At 48.8% G+C, this 15,592-nt stretch overlaps 1 protein-coding gene across 1 annotated transcript; it reads right to left on the reverse strand.

Moving 5' to 3' along the window:
* Positions 1–336: 336 nt before the first annotated feature.
* On the reverse strand, positions 337–15,474 carry ephx4 (epoxide hydrolase 4). Its single transcript, XM_060067270.1, has 7 exons — positions 14,787–15,474; positions 13,745–13,830; positions 6,800–6,957; positions 5,853–5,981; positions 4,963–5,066; positions 3,871–4,019; positions 337–2,140 (listed from the first exon to the last, which is right to left on the reverse strand). Exons 1-7 carry the CDS (start codon positions 15,030–15,032, stop codon positions 1,900–1,902), a joined length of 1,113 nt encoding a protein of 370 aa, XP_059923253.1. The 5' UTR covers positions 15,033–15,474; the 3' UTR covers positions 337–1,899.
* Between the last annotated feature and the right edge of the window lie 118 nt (positions 15,475–15,592).

Genomic DNA, 15,592 nt, shown 5'->3' on the forward strand with positions numbered 1-15,592 from the left:
CTCTTGTGTTTATTAAGTCTCAGGTGACTTTTCTTGTGTTTCTGTAATAAATTGTATTATTTTATATGATTGCATTGTTAGAGGGAGCCTAAGACTGAGGCATTTCATTGCTGTTGCTTTAATTGTTATGAATATGACAAATAAGATTGTCATCTTAAAACTAAGGCCTTAAAATCAGATACCGGTCCTCCAAATGTTTATGAATATGCCGGTCCTTGGAAAAGGAAGGTTGGGAGCTCCTGATCTAAATGACACAACAATTATTGAACACCCATTCCCTGCTGTGATGCTGTTGCGCAGCATTAGTAACAGTAAAATAAGACTTAAACCACAAAATTCACATTGATTTAATTTATTTATAAAATTGATGAAGTAGATCTGGCTCAGTGAAACTTCAAAATGCAGTGGTCTAGGAAGAGATACAAAAACAATTTTACAATATTCAACCGTTGATGCCGTTCTCGCGTTTGTTCTGGTACAGGTAGCTCAAAGCCGACCACATTCTCTATGTTTGAGCTTGTTTTGTCCAAAAAAATAGATCAATACAAAAAAGAAAATTTATTTCAAGACACTACCTGATAGAAGGAGCTCATCGATAGAGAACTGATCGATAACTCACTGATAAGTCATCGATAATTCATCGATAAAGAACTCATTGATAACTTATCGCTTACTCATTAGTAACTCATCGATAAAGAACTATTTTATAACTCATTAATAATTTGTTAATTTTAATAACTTGTTAATAACTCATTGATAATTCATCGATAACTTATCGATAGCTCATTGATAACTTATCGATAAAGAACTCATTAATAACTCATCGATAACCCATCGAAAATTCATTGACAAATTCAGCCAGAACCAGCCAGAACCAGCAAAGATCAGCCAGAACCAGCCAGAACCAGCCAGGACTAGCCAGGACCAGCCAAAACCAGCAAAGATCAGCCAGGACTAGCCAGGACCAGCCAAAACCAGCAAAGATCAGCCAGGACTAGCCAGGACCAGCCAGAATCAGCCAGAACCAGCCAGGACTAGACAGGACCAGCCAGAATCAGCCAAAAGCAGCCAGAACCAACCAGGGCCAGCCAGGACCAGCCAGGACCAGCTCGAACCAGCCAGGACCAGTCGGGACCAGCCAGGACATTGATACGTACGGTAGAGCAAACGGCGTTACATCGGCAAACATTACGTCAAAGATCAAAAGGCACCTCACAACACGACCCACGGAAAAGACTTTGCCACGCATGTTAGTCAACAACACACCTTAAGGCGAATGTCAAAATGTGCAAAAAACGTTTTAATTACGTATGTCAAAAATACGGCGTGGTGCTGCTCTCCTCTCCTGTGCTTTTGTTCTCTCCGCTGTTCGGCTGACATCTTTAAAAATACGCAAAATGTGCCAAAATCTAAGAGAATTATCGCATTGTCTAAACGTAGGCTGATGTCCAGGTGAGGAGGTGGTCGCTGCGCACGTGTCTGTGTGTTTAAGTGTGTGTGGAAGTGTGTGTGTTTAAGTGTGTGTGGAAGTGTGTGTGTTTAAGTGTGTGTGGAAGTGTGTGCGTTTGTGTTTGCATGTACGTGTGTGTGTGTGTGTGTGTGTGTGTGTGTGTGTGTGTGTGCCTGTGTGTGTTGCATGTGTGTATTTGTCTGTTGTGCGTTTGTGTGTGAGTGTGTATATGTTTGAGTGAGTGTGTGTGCATGTGTTTGAGTGCGTGTGTGCGTCAGTGCGTCCTCTTTGAGTACGTGCGTGTCTGCACGTGTGCGTGTGTCTGAGTTTGTGTGTGTGTGTATGTGTTTGAGTGTGTGTGTGTGTGTGCGGCAGTGCGTCCCTGTGCGTGTGCGTGTGTGAGTACGTGCGTGTCTGCCCATGTGTGTGTGTCTGAGTGTGTGTGTGCGTCAGTGCCGGTGGCTCTTGCGGCCCTCGCCCTCCTTGATGAAGGTCCACATCAGTGTGTTGACGATGTCGGGCTGGTCCTGCTGCAGCCAGTGGCCCGCTCCCGAGATGATGTTCAGACGGAAGTGGTTGCGGATGTAGAGGCGGCAGGCCTCCGCCATGCCCTGCTCCAGGAAGGCGTCGCACTCCCCCCACAGCAGCAGCACCGGGGAGCGCACGCACTGCTGGGTCAGGGGCAGCGAGCTGGGGGCACAGGGGGCAACACAGGGGGCAAAGGGGCATCAGAGACAGTATAGAAAGTAGAGACTGCTGGGTCAGGGGCTGGGGACACAGGGGCCACAGGGGGACGCTCAATGGTAAATGGATTGCTTTCATACAGCGCTTTTCTAACCGGTGGACACCTTCACAATATCGCCCAACATTCACCCCTTCATGCACACATTCCCCCCCCGGCGGCGGAGTCGGCCCCGCAGGGCGACAGCCAGCTGGTCAGGAGCAGTCAGGGTGAGGCGTCTCGCTCAGGGACACCTCGACCCTCTAGGAGGAGCCGGGGATCGAACCAGCAACCTTGAGGTTACCAGTCGACCCGCTCTGCCTCCTGAGACACATGCCGCCCTTGGAGCAGGGAAGACGTTTGAGTCGGTCTCTGCCTCAGTCGGTCCGTGTTTTACATGATTCTAGATGCTCTTGCATGAAGTTTACATTGGCTTACAGGATGTCTCGTGTCTAGGGGGTGGAGGGGTGTGTGTGGGGCTTGGGGCTGGGGGGGGGACAGATCCCAGCACTCACACACAGCTCTATTTAACACAACCAATAGGAGCAGTAGTGAGTGGGACCCAGGTGGCGGGGGCGTCCATGCGCGGTGGAACGCCTCAGGACGGGAACATATGAGGATGTTCTGCTCTCTGTCCTCCAGCCAACCGGAGGACAGAGAGCATCGTAGCTTCACAGAGGCCAAGGACTCATTCAACCAGAGAGACAGGAGGCTAGGAAGCCTCTGTGAAGCTACGATGCTCTCTGTCCTCCAGCCAGCCGGAGGACAGAGAGCATCGGAGCTTCACAGAGGCCAAGGACTCATTCAACCAGAGAGACAGGAGGCTAGGAAGCCTCTGTGTGGATTATCTTAGGTCGCCTCTCTTAGGTAGCACTTAAACAGTGCTGAGCAATGTGTAGCGTGCTGTCCTAGTTTTATCCTATTCTATCCTACACTTGGTTCTATGAGCATCTTTACTTTACCGACAGCCATGTATTGTTGTTTCTCTTTCTTCGGACAAATGTACTTATTGTACACACACACAGACACACACAGGCAGATCAGAGCTCTTCTGAAGAGAGCAGCGCCTGCAGTTCTCTCGGTGTCCGTTGGGGGGCGCCACTGCTGTTCTCTGACACGGGAGCAACATCCTTTAGGTTGATGGGTTGGCAGCAGGCTACACCTCATTTAGACATGGATAATATTACCATTGGCTTATATGCTGACAAACTGACACCAAAAACATTTTATACATAATAATACATTAGATATTTTATATATTATATATATATTATATTATGTAAATACTTGATAATATATTATATGATATATGTTATTATAATTATAGTCTCCTCCTCCAAATAGAGTATTGCTGCCCCTCCCGTCTGTGTGAAGCGTGTTTCCTCCCAGGACGTTGTTAAGGTGTCTCCCTCGAGTCGCGACCTCACAACCATCTGCTTGGTTTTCTCTCAGGGGGGACAGAGACGCAGACCGCCGCCATGACAACCGGAGGTCAGAGGAGACCGCCGCCATGACTACCAGAGGTCAGAGGAGGCCGCCGCCATGACAACCAGAGGTCAGAGGAGACTGCCGCTATGACAACCGGAGGTCAGAGGAGACCGCCGCCATGACAACCGGAGGAACTCAGAGGAGACTGGTGAGGGCCCCTGGTTGGTGTTAGTAGTGTAGTAGTGTAGTAGTAGAGTAGTAGTAGCGTTACCTGAAGACGTTCCTGTAGTAGTTGAGGGCCCCGGTGAGGGCCCCGGGCTGGGACAGGGCGTACAGGTAGGCCTCCATGTCCTCGGAGCTCAGCCAGCGGCCCTTCCTCCCGATGCCCGTGCTCCGGCTGGTGAACAGGGCCTTGAGGGCCTAGACAGCACAGGGAGAGGAGCAGTGAGGCCTGTGAGGAGGCTCAGAGCCAACCGGCTCATCAGTCTGTGAGGAGGCTCATCAGCCTGTGAGGAGGCTCAGAGTCAACCGGCTTAGAGCCAACCGGCTCATCAGCCTGTGAGGAGGCTCAGAGCCAACCGGCTCAGAGCCAACCGGCTCATCAGTCTGTGAGGAGGCTCAGAACCAACCGGCTCATCAGTCTGTGAGGAGGCTCAGAGCCAACCGGCTCATCAGCCTGTGAGGAGGCTCAGAGCCAACCGACTCATCAGCCTGTGAGGAAGCTCAGAGCCAACCGGCTCATCAGTCTGTGAGTAGGCTCAGAGCCAACCGGCTCATCAGCCTGTGAGGAGGCTCAGAGCCAACCGGCTCATCAGTCTGTGAGTAGGCTCAGAGCCAACCGGCTCCATCCGTCTGTGAGGAGGCTCAGAGCCAACCGGCTCATCAGTCTGTGAGGAGGCTCAGAGCCAACCGGCTCCATCAGTCTGTGAGGAGGCTCAGAACTAGTGATCGACAGATTATATCGGCCGGCCGAAATAATCTGTCGATATTTGCATTTTTTTACGTGTATCGTATCGGCTGATTCTTTTTCTTCTTTTTTTTGCCATGATTTACAGACAGTTCAATCCATTTTTTTAATTGAAACATTTTACTTTTATCCCAGATCTGAAAACTGAATATTATCAAAATAATATAATCATTTATAGTCTTTTTTTTTTATTTATTGATTCCTTTTGATTATATATTAGTGAATATATAGAATATATAGATATATATTTTTAATGGAGGATATTGTTTAATTGACTCCCATGTATTGTATAAAGTAGTACAGCATAAATCCACGTTCCACGTAGTAGTAGTGTACTAGTGTAGTAGTGTACTAGTGTAGTAGTGTTGTAGCAGTGCTGGTGTCCATGGTACTCACCTTGAAGTCGTTAATTGACAGCATGAGCTCCGGCAGGCGGGGCAGCTGGTAGAAGAAGAAGGAGCTGCACTTGAGGAGCTGGCTGGGGTGACGCAGGGCGTAGTCTGACCGGGAGAACCAGGAGGAGAACCAGGAGACCAGGAGGAGAACCAGGAGACCAGGAGGAGAACCAGGAGACCAGGAGGAGACCAGGAGGAGACCAGGAGGAGACCAGGAGACGAGACCAGGAGACCAGGAGGAGAACCAGGAGACGAGACCAGGAGGAGAACCAGGAGACCAGGAGGAGACCAGGAGGAGACCAGGAGGAGACCAGGAGACGAGACCAGGAGGAGAACCAGGAGACGAGACCAGGAGGAGAACCAGGAGACCAGGAGGAGACCAGGAGGAGACCAGGAGGAGACCAGGAGACCAGGAGGAGAACCAGGACGAGGTGACCGAGAGCCCAGGAGGAGAAGACCAGGAGGAGAAGACCAGGAGATCGACAGACAAGGAGAAAAAGAGGAGACAGAATGAAAACATGATGTCAACAAAACAACGGAGAACCATTTCCTCTGGTGAATGAAGACTACTGGAGGAGGAGGAGGAGGAGGAGGAGGAGGAGGACGCTGGTCCACAGCCTCCCATCCTGACGTTAGGATCTTCTAATCACCTCCTGCTCCTCCAGATGGGAGATAAACATGCAGGAGGAGTCGCCATCGCTCCTCATTAAGCTAATTAACGCTCCTCGTTAGTAGGAGCGCCCAGAGCCACCGCAGACCACCAGCTCACCAGTGGGAGTGCGGCTCGCTGGTTGCTGTGTGTGTGTGTGTGTGTGTGTGTGTGTGTGTGTGTGTGTGTGTGTGTGTGTGTGTGTGTGTGTGCACGTGCGTGCGTGTGCGTACGAGGCCTACCTGCGTAGACGGAGGGGTGCGGGGAGTTGAGCACGATGAGCTTGGTCACCATCTCGGGGTAGTGGATGGAGAACAGCCAGGCCACCGTGCCGCCCCAGTCGTGGCCCACCAGACAGCAGCGGTTGTACCCTGAGGACAGCAGGCAGGCAGGCAGGCAGACAGACAGAGGTATTAATGGCTGTTCTTCATAGAGAACAAACATTAGAGTTCCGTTCTTCTGCTCTTCTCTGAGTTTAGTTTGTCTGCAACTCAGTGACGAATTCTTCCCTCATTTTGTAATCTGATAACTCTGTGCTGGGTGTGTTATCTGATCCTCAGAATGACTGCTGCTTTCTGTGGCTTCCTCCCAGAGGGGTTTGGCGGAGAGGAGAGTCGTGAGCCGGAGGTCGGAGTGGTCGGGATGCCTGATATCACTATGGATACCGATTGACCTCATCCTGTAGGACCTCAGCTGACGAAGGTCAAACGGCCGTCCGACCAATTAGTCGTGATTAAAGATTTAAAAGGGAACACTGTGACAATGATTTACAACTACGTTTTTACATGTAGGGCGTGTAGCAGACGCTTTTATCCAACGCGACTTACAATAAGTACATTTGTCAGAAGAAAGACAGACAACATTATACCACTGTCGGTACAGTAAGGATGTTCATAGAACCAGGTGCTAAGCACTAACTATCACTAGGTTAACCCGTTCGCTGTACACAACAAAGACAGCTAGGATAAGATGCTACACAATGCTAAGTAGTATTTAAGTGCCAGGACGTACAACGTACAATAAGTGAGTAAGAGGGGGGTGGGGGGGTAAGGGGGGGGGCTAGACTATGCAGTCTGGGTGAACTCTGAACCAGGGAGTCTTGAGTCTTCTGCGGGTTGATTGGGGGAATATGTTCGTGTTGTCGTTGATCCTGATTTAAATAAAGGTTGGTTGAACCCCCGCGGCTCACCGAGGTACTCCACGATGTCGCGGACGTCGGTCACCAGGTGCTCGAAGCGGTAGCTCTCCACCGAGAGTGGGACATCCGACTCCCCGTAGCCCCGCATGTCCACCGCCACCACGCGGAACTCGCTCTTAAACTCCCGCAGCTGGTACCGCCACGAGAACCTGGGGAACCGGAATAACTTTATTAGTACCTCCACCTCATGACAGTACCACCACGAGAACCTGGAGAACCGGAATAACTTTATTAGTACGTCCACTCCCTGACAGTACCGCCACGAGAACCTGGGGAACCGGAATAACTTTATTAGTACCTCCACCTCATGACAGTACCGCCGTGAGAACCTGGGGAACCGGAATAACTTTATTAGTACCTCCACCTCATGACAGTACCGCCACGAGAACCTGGGGAACCGGAATAACTTTATTAGTACCTCCACCTCATGACAGTACCACCACGAGAACCTGGGGAACCGGAATAACTTTATTAGTACGTCCACTCCCTGACAGTACCGCCACGAGAACCTGGGGAACCGGAATAACGTTATTAGTACCTCCTACTCATGACAGTACCGCCACGAGAACCTGGGGAACCGGAATAACGTTATTAGTACCTCCTACTCATGACAGTACCGCCACGAGAACCTGGAGAACCGGAATAACTTTATTAGTACCTCCTACTCATGACAGTACCGCCGTGAGAACCAACACAACTTTTATTCCATTTTTATATTTCCACATTCACCAGCTTACTGTTGATGTAATTGGATACATTTGATATTATTATATTATGTATAGTTATTATTGTATTAATATTATTATTTTGGGATTCATATGATTGTATTTATATTACTATTTTTGTTTTGATATGATTGTATTCATAGTATTGTATTCATAGTATTTTTTTCATATAATTGAGTCCTAGCTAGCCTCAAGGTTAAGTTGTCGAATCAAATCAAACTTTATTGGTATATTTTTGTTATCCCATTCATCACAGTTAGGGTCTCACAGCCCGCCTGACACATAACCCTGACCTCTGACCTCCAACCCTGAGATGAGAAGAAACTCAGGAACACGCACGTACGCACACATACACACAAACACACACACACACGCACACACACAGACAAACAAACACACACACACACACACACACACAGCTGTCAGGCGAGGTGTTGCCCATGGGAGCCAATCAGCTCCACATGATCCTGTCAGGTGCTTCTGCTCAAGGGCACTCTGGATCCTGAGCTCCAACCACCAACCCCGCATCTATTAATAACTTACACATGACAACCAGGTAGAGATATAGGGCTGGACGAGATATACAGAGAGAGATATAGGGCTGGACGAGATATACAGAGAGAGACATAAAGAGATATAGGGCTGGACAAGATATACAGAGAGAGAGATAGAGCTAGACGAGATATACAGAGAGAGATATAAAGAGATATAGGGCTGGACGAGATATACAGAGAGAGATATAGGGCTGGACGAGATATACAGAGAGAGATATAAAGAGATATAGGGCTGGACAAGATATACAGAGAGAGATATAAAGAGATATAGGGCTGGACGAGATATACAGAGAGAGATATAGAGCTGGACGAGATATACAGAGAGAGATATAAAGAGATATAGGGCTGGACAAGATATACAGAGAGAGAGATAGGGCTGGACGAGATATACAGAGAGAGATATAGGGCTGGACGAGATATACAGAGAGAGATATAGGGCCAGACGAGATATACAGAGAGAGATATAGAGCTAGACGAGATATACAGAGAGAGATATAAAGAGATATAGGGCTGGACGAGATATACAGAGAGAGATATAGGGCTGGACGAGATATACAGAGAGAGAGATAGGGCTGGACGAGATATACAGAGAGAGATATAGGGCTGGACGAGATATACAGAGAGAGATATAGGGCTGGACGAGATATACAGAGAGAGATATGTAGAGATATAGGCCTAGTTAAGATATACAGAGTGATATGAAGAGATATAGGGGTAGTTAAGATGTACAGAGTGATATGAAGAGATATAGGGGTAGTTAAGATGTACAGAGTGATATGAAGAGATATAGGGCTAGTTAAGATATAAAGAGAGTGATATGAGGAGCTGTAGGACTGCTTCACAAACACAGAGATATGGCTAAACAGAAAAGAGATGTAGCGATATATAGGACTTTAATTATAGGCTTTGACATATAGGGATATGTAGAGATAATGTTAGACTGAGGTATAGCGACAGAGATATAACTGTAGCTACAGCGATGTATAGAATTATGATACAGAGATACTGATGTAGAGATGTAGCGATAGCGACATAGAATGCATATAGAACATATACATATGTATAAATAAAGAGTATTTTAGAGCTATAGATATGTAGCGACACCGGGATGAGGACCACAGATTAGCATCGCTATCCTAGTACCATGTCATTTCTGTAACAGCGGGAGACACTCAAAGGTTCTGGATGCTTCCGCAGGCGCCCGAGAGAGAGAGAGAGAGAGAGAGAGAGAGAGAGAGAGAGAGAGAGAGAGAGAGAGAGAGGAGGGGGAGGGAGGGAGAGAGAGAGGGGGAGAGAGGAGAGAGAAAGGGGGGAGAGAGAGGAGAGAGAGAGAGGGGAGAGAGAAAGGGGGAGAGAGAGAGGCAAGAGAGAGAGGGGGGAGAGAGAGAGGAGAGGGAGAGAGAGGGAGAGAGCAAGAGAGCGAGAGAGTGTGTGTGTGTGTGTGTGTGTGTGTGTGTGTGTGTGTGTGTGTGTGTGTGTGTGTGTGTGTGTGTGTGTGTGTGTGTGTGTGTGTGTGTGTGTGTGTGTGTGTGTGTGTGTGTGTGTGTGTGTGTACAGGGGCTATTTTTATCTCCTGTGTGTTCCCAACACCAGCGGTACAAACAAGGTTAATGGAACGCCTCCGGGGAGACGAGAACCCAGACTCTCTCAGCTCTGCACCACGACCCAAAGGCTCTGGGCTCGATCTCCATGTCCACATACCTGGACTGTCTAACCCCTACCTGCTCCTTAATGACCTGTCTCTGTACTGTCTAACCCCTACCCCCTCCTTAATGACCTGTCTCTGTACTGTCTATCCCCTACCTGCTCCTTAATGACCTGTCTCTGTACTGTCTATCCCCTACCTGCTCCTTAATGACCTGTCTCTGTACTGTCTAACCCCTACCTGCTCCTTAATGACCTGTCTCTGTACTGTCTAACCCCTACCTGCTCCTTAATGACCTGTCTCTGTACTGTCTAACCCCTACCTGCTCCTTAATGACCTGTCTCTGTACTGTCTAACCCCTACCTGCTCCTTAATGACCTGTCTCTGTACTGTCTTACCCCTACCTGCTCCTTAATGACCTGTCTCTGTACTGTCTAACCCCTACCTGCTCCTTAATGACCTGTCTCTGGACTGTCTAACCCCTACCTGCTCCTTAATGACCCGTCTCTGTACTGTCTAACCCCTACCTGCTCCTTAATGACCCGTCTCTGTACTGTCTAACCCCTACCTGCTCCTTAATGACCCGTCTCTGTACTGTCTAACCCCTACCTGCTCCTTAATGACCTGTCTCTGTACTGTCTAACCCCTACCTGCTCCTTAATGACCTGTCTCTGTACTGTCTAACCCCTACCTGCTCCTTACTGACCTGTCTCTGTACTGTCTAACCCTTACCTGCTCCTTAATGACCTGTCTCTGTACTATCTAACCCCTACCTGCTCCTTAATGACCCGTCTCTGTACTGTCTAACCCCTAACCCCTCCTTAATGACCTGTCTCTGTACTGTCTAACCCTACCTGCTCCTTAATGACCTGTCTCTGTACTGTCTAACCCCTACCTGCTCCTTAACGACCCGTCTCTGTACTGTCTAACCCCTACCTGCTCCTTAACGACCCGTCTCTGTACTGTCTAACCCCTACCTGCTCCTTAACGACCTGTCTCTGTACTGTCTAACCCCTACCTGCTCCTTAACGACCCGTCTCTGTACTGTCTAACCCCTACCTGCTCCTTAATGACCCGTCTCTGTACTGTCTAACCCCTACCTGCTCCTTAATGACCTGTCTCTGTACTGTCTAACCCCTACCTGCTCCTTAATGACCTGTCTCTGTACTGTCTAACCCCTACCTGCTCCTTAATGACATGTCTCTGTACTGTCTAACCCCTACCTGCTCCTTAATGACCTGTCTCTGTACTGTCTAACCCCTACCTGCTCCTTAATGACCTGTCTCTGTACTGTCTGTAGTACAGCATGAAAATATCGATTGGGGGTTTTCAATAAGAAAGTAGATTAATGTCTACAGAGTGGAGATGAGTGAGTAGGAGGTGAGGAGGAGGAGGAGGCGAGGAGGAGGAGGAAGGGAGGATGAGGTGGGAAGGAGGAGGGGACTCAGTGACCTCTAGAACCACCCACCAATGGCTTGGACCCTGATCGCAACGCGCGCACACACACACACACACACACACTCACAGAGCCTAGTCATCAGACCACAAAAACACTCTTCTTCAAACTGCAGATCCTAATCACCCAGCACACACACACACACACACACACACACACACACACACACACACACACACACACACACACACACACACACACACACACACACACACACACACACACACACACACACACACACACACACACACACACACACACACACGCAAATACACACCTCCTGAGTGAGGAGGAGTGGGTGAGTTTCGATGAGTCAGGACTGAAGCTCAGATCTTAGAATATATATGAGCTGCAGAACATCCACCCACACACACAGTCACCAGTACAAAGTAATGGCTACAATACTGCTTACTAACTCACCCAGAGAGAGAGAGAGAGAGAGAGAGGGGGGGGAGAGAGACACAAAGAGAGAAAGAGGGGGAGAGAGAGGGAGAAAGGGGAGGGGGAGAGAGACAAAGAGAGAGAAAGGGGGAGAGAGAGAGAGAGGAGAGAGAGAGAGAGAGAGAGAGAGAGAGAGAGAGAGAGAGAGAGAGAGAGAGAGGGGGAGAGAGAAAGGCGGGAGAAAGAGAGGAGAGAGAGAGGGGGGAGAGAGAGAGGAGGGGGAGGGAGGGAGAGAGAGAGGGGGAGAGAGGAGAGAGAAAGGGGGGAGAGAGGAGAGAGAGAGAGGGGAGAGAGAAAGGGGGAGAGAGAGAGGCAAGAGAGAGAGGGGGGAGAGAGAGAGGAGAGGGAGAGAGAGGGAGAGAGCAAGAGAGGGAGAGAGAGAGGGGGGAGGAGAGACAGACACAGCGAGAGCGAGAGAGAGAGAGAGAGAGAGAGAGAGAGAGAGAGAGAGAGAGAGAGGTCCAGAGTCCCAGACGTCTTTAATTAACTGTGTGTTCTGAGGTCAGAGCGTCTCTGCTGGCCTGATTCAGTCCGTAGCGCTCAGAGCCTCCACAGACACGCTGAGACAGACAGACACGCTCAGACAGACAGACACGCTCAGACAGACCCACAGACACGGTCAGACACAGACACGCTCAGACAGACAGACACGCTCAGACAGACAGACCCACAGACACACTCAGACAGACAGACACGCTCAGAGAGACCTGAGGACAGACAGAGCTGAGGACAGACAGACCTCATACTACCTCAAATACTACCTCATACTCCCTCAAATACTACCTTAATTACCCCCTCAAATACTACCCCGTACTACCTCAGATACTACCTCAAATACCCCCTCAAATACTACCCTGTACTACCTCAGATACTACCTCAAATACTACTGCATACTACCTCAAACACTACCTCAGATACTGCTTGAAATACCTAAAAATCTACCTAAAATACTGTATTTGAGGTACTAGCCAACATTATGTTGTTTACGATCAGCTGTGTGTTCTCTGATTGGCTAGGGTTAGGTTTGGGTAGATTCTATATCATAGAATCTATATTATAGAATCGATTGTAGATTCTTTATTATAGAATCTACCATAAAGACAATCTTTGTTTTTAAATGTTCCAATGTTTATAAAGTATTGCATTATATTTAATGGGTTCATAATCAAGGGGTTGGTTTACAAGATTAATGATTATTAAATGTTAGGTTGTCGTCGTTCTATATGACATAGATCTACGGTTTAGGGGTAGCCTAACCTACAGCTCGTTATTAATTGACGGTATAGATCAGATCTCCCATCCCATGTGATCTATCATTTAATTGTCTGCTCGTTTTCCAGAATATAAATCTGTGATTTAACGATGGCCGGTTTAGACATCTATAATTTACAGGCAAGGAACTCTAAAATATACATAGTCCATCATTTAGAGGGCAGAAACTCTAAAATATACATAGTCCATAATTTAGAGGGCAGAAACTCTAAAATATACATAGTCCATCATTTAGAGGGCAGAAACTCTAAAATATACATAGTCCATAATTTAGAGGGCAGAAACTCTAAAATATACATAGTCCATAATTTAGAGGGCAGGGCGCCTCTCCAAGAGGTCCACACCTGATCGACGACACCCGTCGGAGTCAGGCAGTTGTTAGGGTCTTAACCTGTCAATCAGATGTAACGGTTGTGTTTTACCTTATTGATATATTATTGATTGCTGATCCTATTGATGTATTATTTTGCACCGTCCTCGTTTGTGGACCAATTATCAGATGTGAAATTGATCAAGTAAATGGATAAGTTACAGGTTTGTTTCTGGTCTGGGGGTCCCCAGGGTGCAGGGAGTCCGGGGGTCTCCCGACTGAGTGGGGGTCCCCCGACTGAATGGGGGTCCCCCGACTGAATGGGGGTCCCCAGACTGAGTGGGGGTCTCCCGACTGAGTGGGGGTCCCCAGACTGAGTGGGGGTCCCCAGATAAGGAACATGAACTGATACGCCTTTCAGTTCCAAGGAACACATTGAATGTTTTTGGAGACAACGTGGAGACAATGGAGGTCAGGTGACCTGATGACGACTCGAGAGCTTCTCTGCGTGTGACCTTCGACCTTTGACCTACCAGAACTCTGGGAAGCCGTGGAGGAACAGCATGAGGGGTTTCCCCCGTTCACCAGCCGCCACATAGTGGAACCTCAGACCGGACTCCTGCAGAGAGAGAGAGAGAGAGAGAGAGAGAGAGAGAGAGAGAGAGAGAGAGAGAGAGAGAGAGAGAGAGAGAGAGAGAGAGAGAGAGAGAGAGAGAGAGAGAGAGGGTTAGAGAGAGAGAGAGAGAGAGAAAGAGAGAGAGGGTTAGAGAGAGAGAGAGAGGATTAGAGAGAGAGAGAGAGAGAGAGAGAGAGAGAGAGAGCGCTAGACAGATAGGGACAGAGATGGAGAGGAAAAGAGAGAGAGGGAGAGGTTCTATCGTATCAGTTCTATATTGTAGGTTCTAACGTATCAGTTCTATATTGTAGGTTCTATCATATCAGTACTATACTGTAGGTTCTATCGTGTCAGTTCTATACTGTAGGTTCTATTGTATCGGCTCTATACTGCTTGCAGTGTCCCTCAGCGCGGCCGGAGACCAGACGTGCTCTGAGTATCAATCCCCCCCAGCACACACACACACACACACACACACACACACACACACACACACACACACACACACACACACACACACACACACACACACACACACACACACACACACACCTCCATACCAAGAGGCTGTCCTACACACAGCCTCAGTCCCTTCAGTATCACGTCTCCAGCCTATCACATACCATTTCCCTAACATAGCATAACGTGTCTTACCTTTATCCTAACATAACATAGTGTCTTATCTTTATCACAACATAACATAACGTTACCTTTATCCTAACATAACGTGTCTTATCTTTGCCCTAACATAGCATAACATAAACTTTCTCCTAACATAACATGTCTTACCTTTGTCCTAACAGAACATAACATAACGTTACCTTTACCCTATAATAACGTGTCTTTATTGTGTCCTACAATAACATAACGTTACCTTTATCCTAACATAACATAGCATAATGTTACCTTAACCCTATCATAACGTGCCTTACCTTTGTCCTAACATAACTTAAGGTTACCTTTATCCGGACGTAGCAGTGGGTCCCGAGCGACGTGTCGTTGAGGCAGGCCGGCGGGGGGTCGCCCCGGACGCCCCACTGGAAGGTGCCGCTGGGTCTGAGCAGGACGCTCCACCAGAGGCGCAGCAGGGCGGCGGCGGCGCACAGCAGGGAGGCGCCGTAGACCAGGGACCAGTAGCCCAGCGCCCGCACCCGGAGCGGCAGGCTGCTGAGGAACGACACCAGGTTGGGGACGACCCTGGCCATCTTTACATTGCAAAAATAAATAAATAATAATAATCCTAAATCGACGGAGGTCCGGTTGTCAGATCGGGTATAGCTGGTGGCTCTACCCGGGGAACGGGCTGCTATTGTGGGGTGGGAGTGGTCGTGGTGTCGGCGAAACGGGCTGACGGTGGATGAACACGACCGTCTGCATGGGATGATGTCGGGGAGTGATGGAGAGGAGGAGGAGAGGATGCACGCCTGCGTAGATGGAGGAGGGATGCTTGGGGGGAGGGGGGCAATTTGGGAGAACGAGAGCACACCACACACACCACACAATAACCAGTCCACCTGGCGGTGTCTCCTATAACAACCAGTCCACCGCCGCGGTCTCTGTGTGTCTCCGTCACCCTGATCCTGTTGGCCAGAAGTTGAACTGCACCGAGGTGGATTCACCGCCCCCTAGTGGCTCCACACGCAATAACAGAGTCCAAAAACATGGCTCTATAATCAGCCTCATGTCTTGCTATTGACTCTTTAGGCGCTGGATGTATGGTGCTGTGGGTGCTGCAGCACTCCCTGCTGGCTGAGAGGGGAAACGC

The sequence above is a fragment of the Gadus macrocephalus genome, chromosome 12, assembly GCF_031168955.1.
Source record: "Gadus macrocephalus chromosome 12, ASM3116895v1".
Taxonomy (NCBI): Eukaryota; Metazoa; Chordata; class Actinopteri; order Gadiformes; family Gadidae; genus Gadus; species Gadus macrocephalus.

Bases quoted from the DNA above. Each gene is read 5' to 3' on its own strand.
- ephx4 (XM_060067270.1), bottom strand. From the start codon at position 15,032: ATGGCCAGGGTCGTCCCCAACCTGGTGTCGTTCCTCAGCAGCCTGCCG. The intron at 5,067-5,852 runs GTAGGCCTCGTA...TCTCCCGGTCAG, and splicing joins GCACCCCTCCGTCTACGCAG to ACTACGCCCTGCGTCACCCC. The intron at 4,020-4,962 runs GTGAGTACCATG...TGTGCTGTCTAG, and splicing joins TGTCAATTAACGACTTCAAG to GCCCTCAAGGCCCTGTTCAC.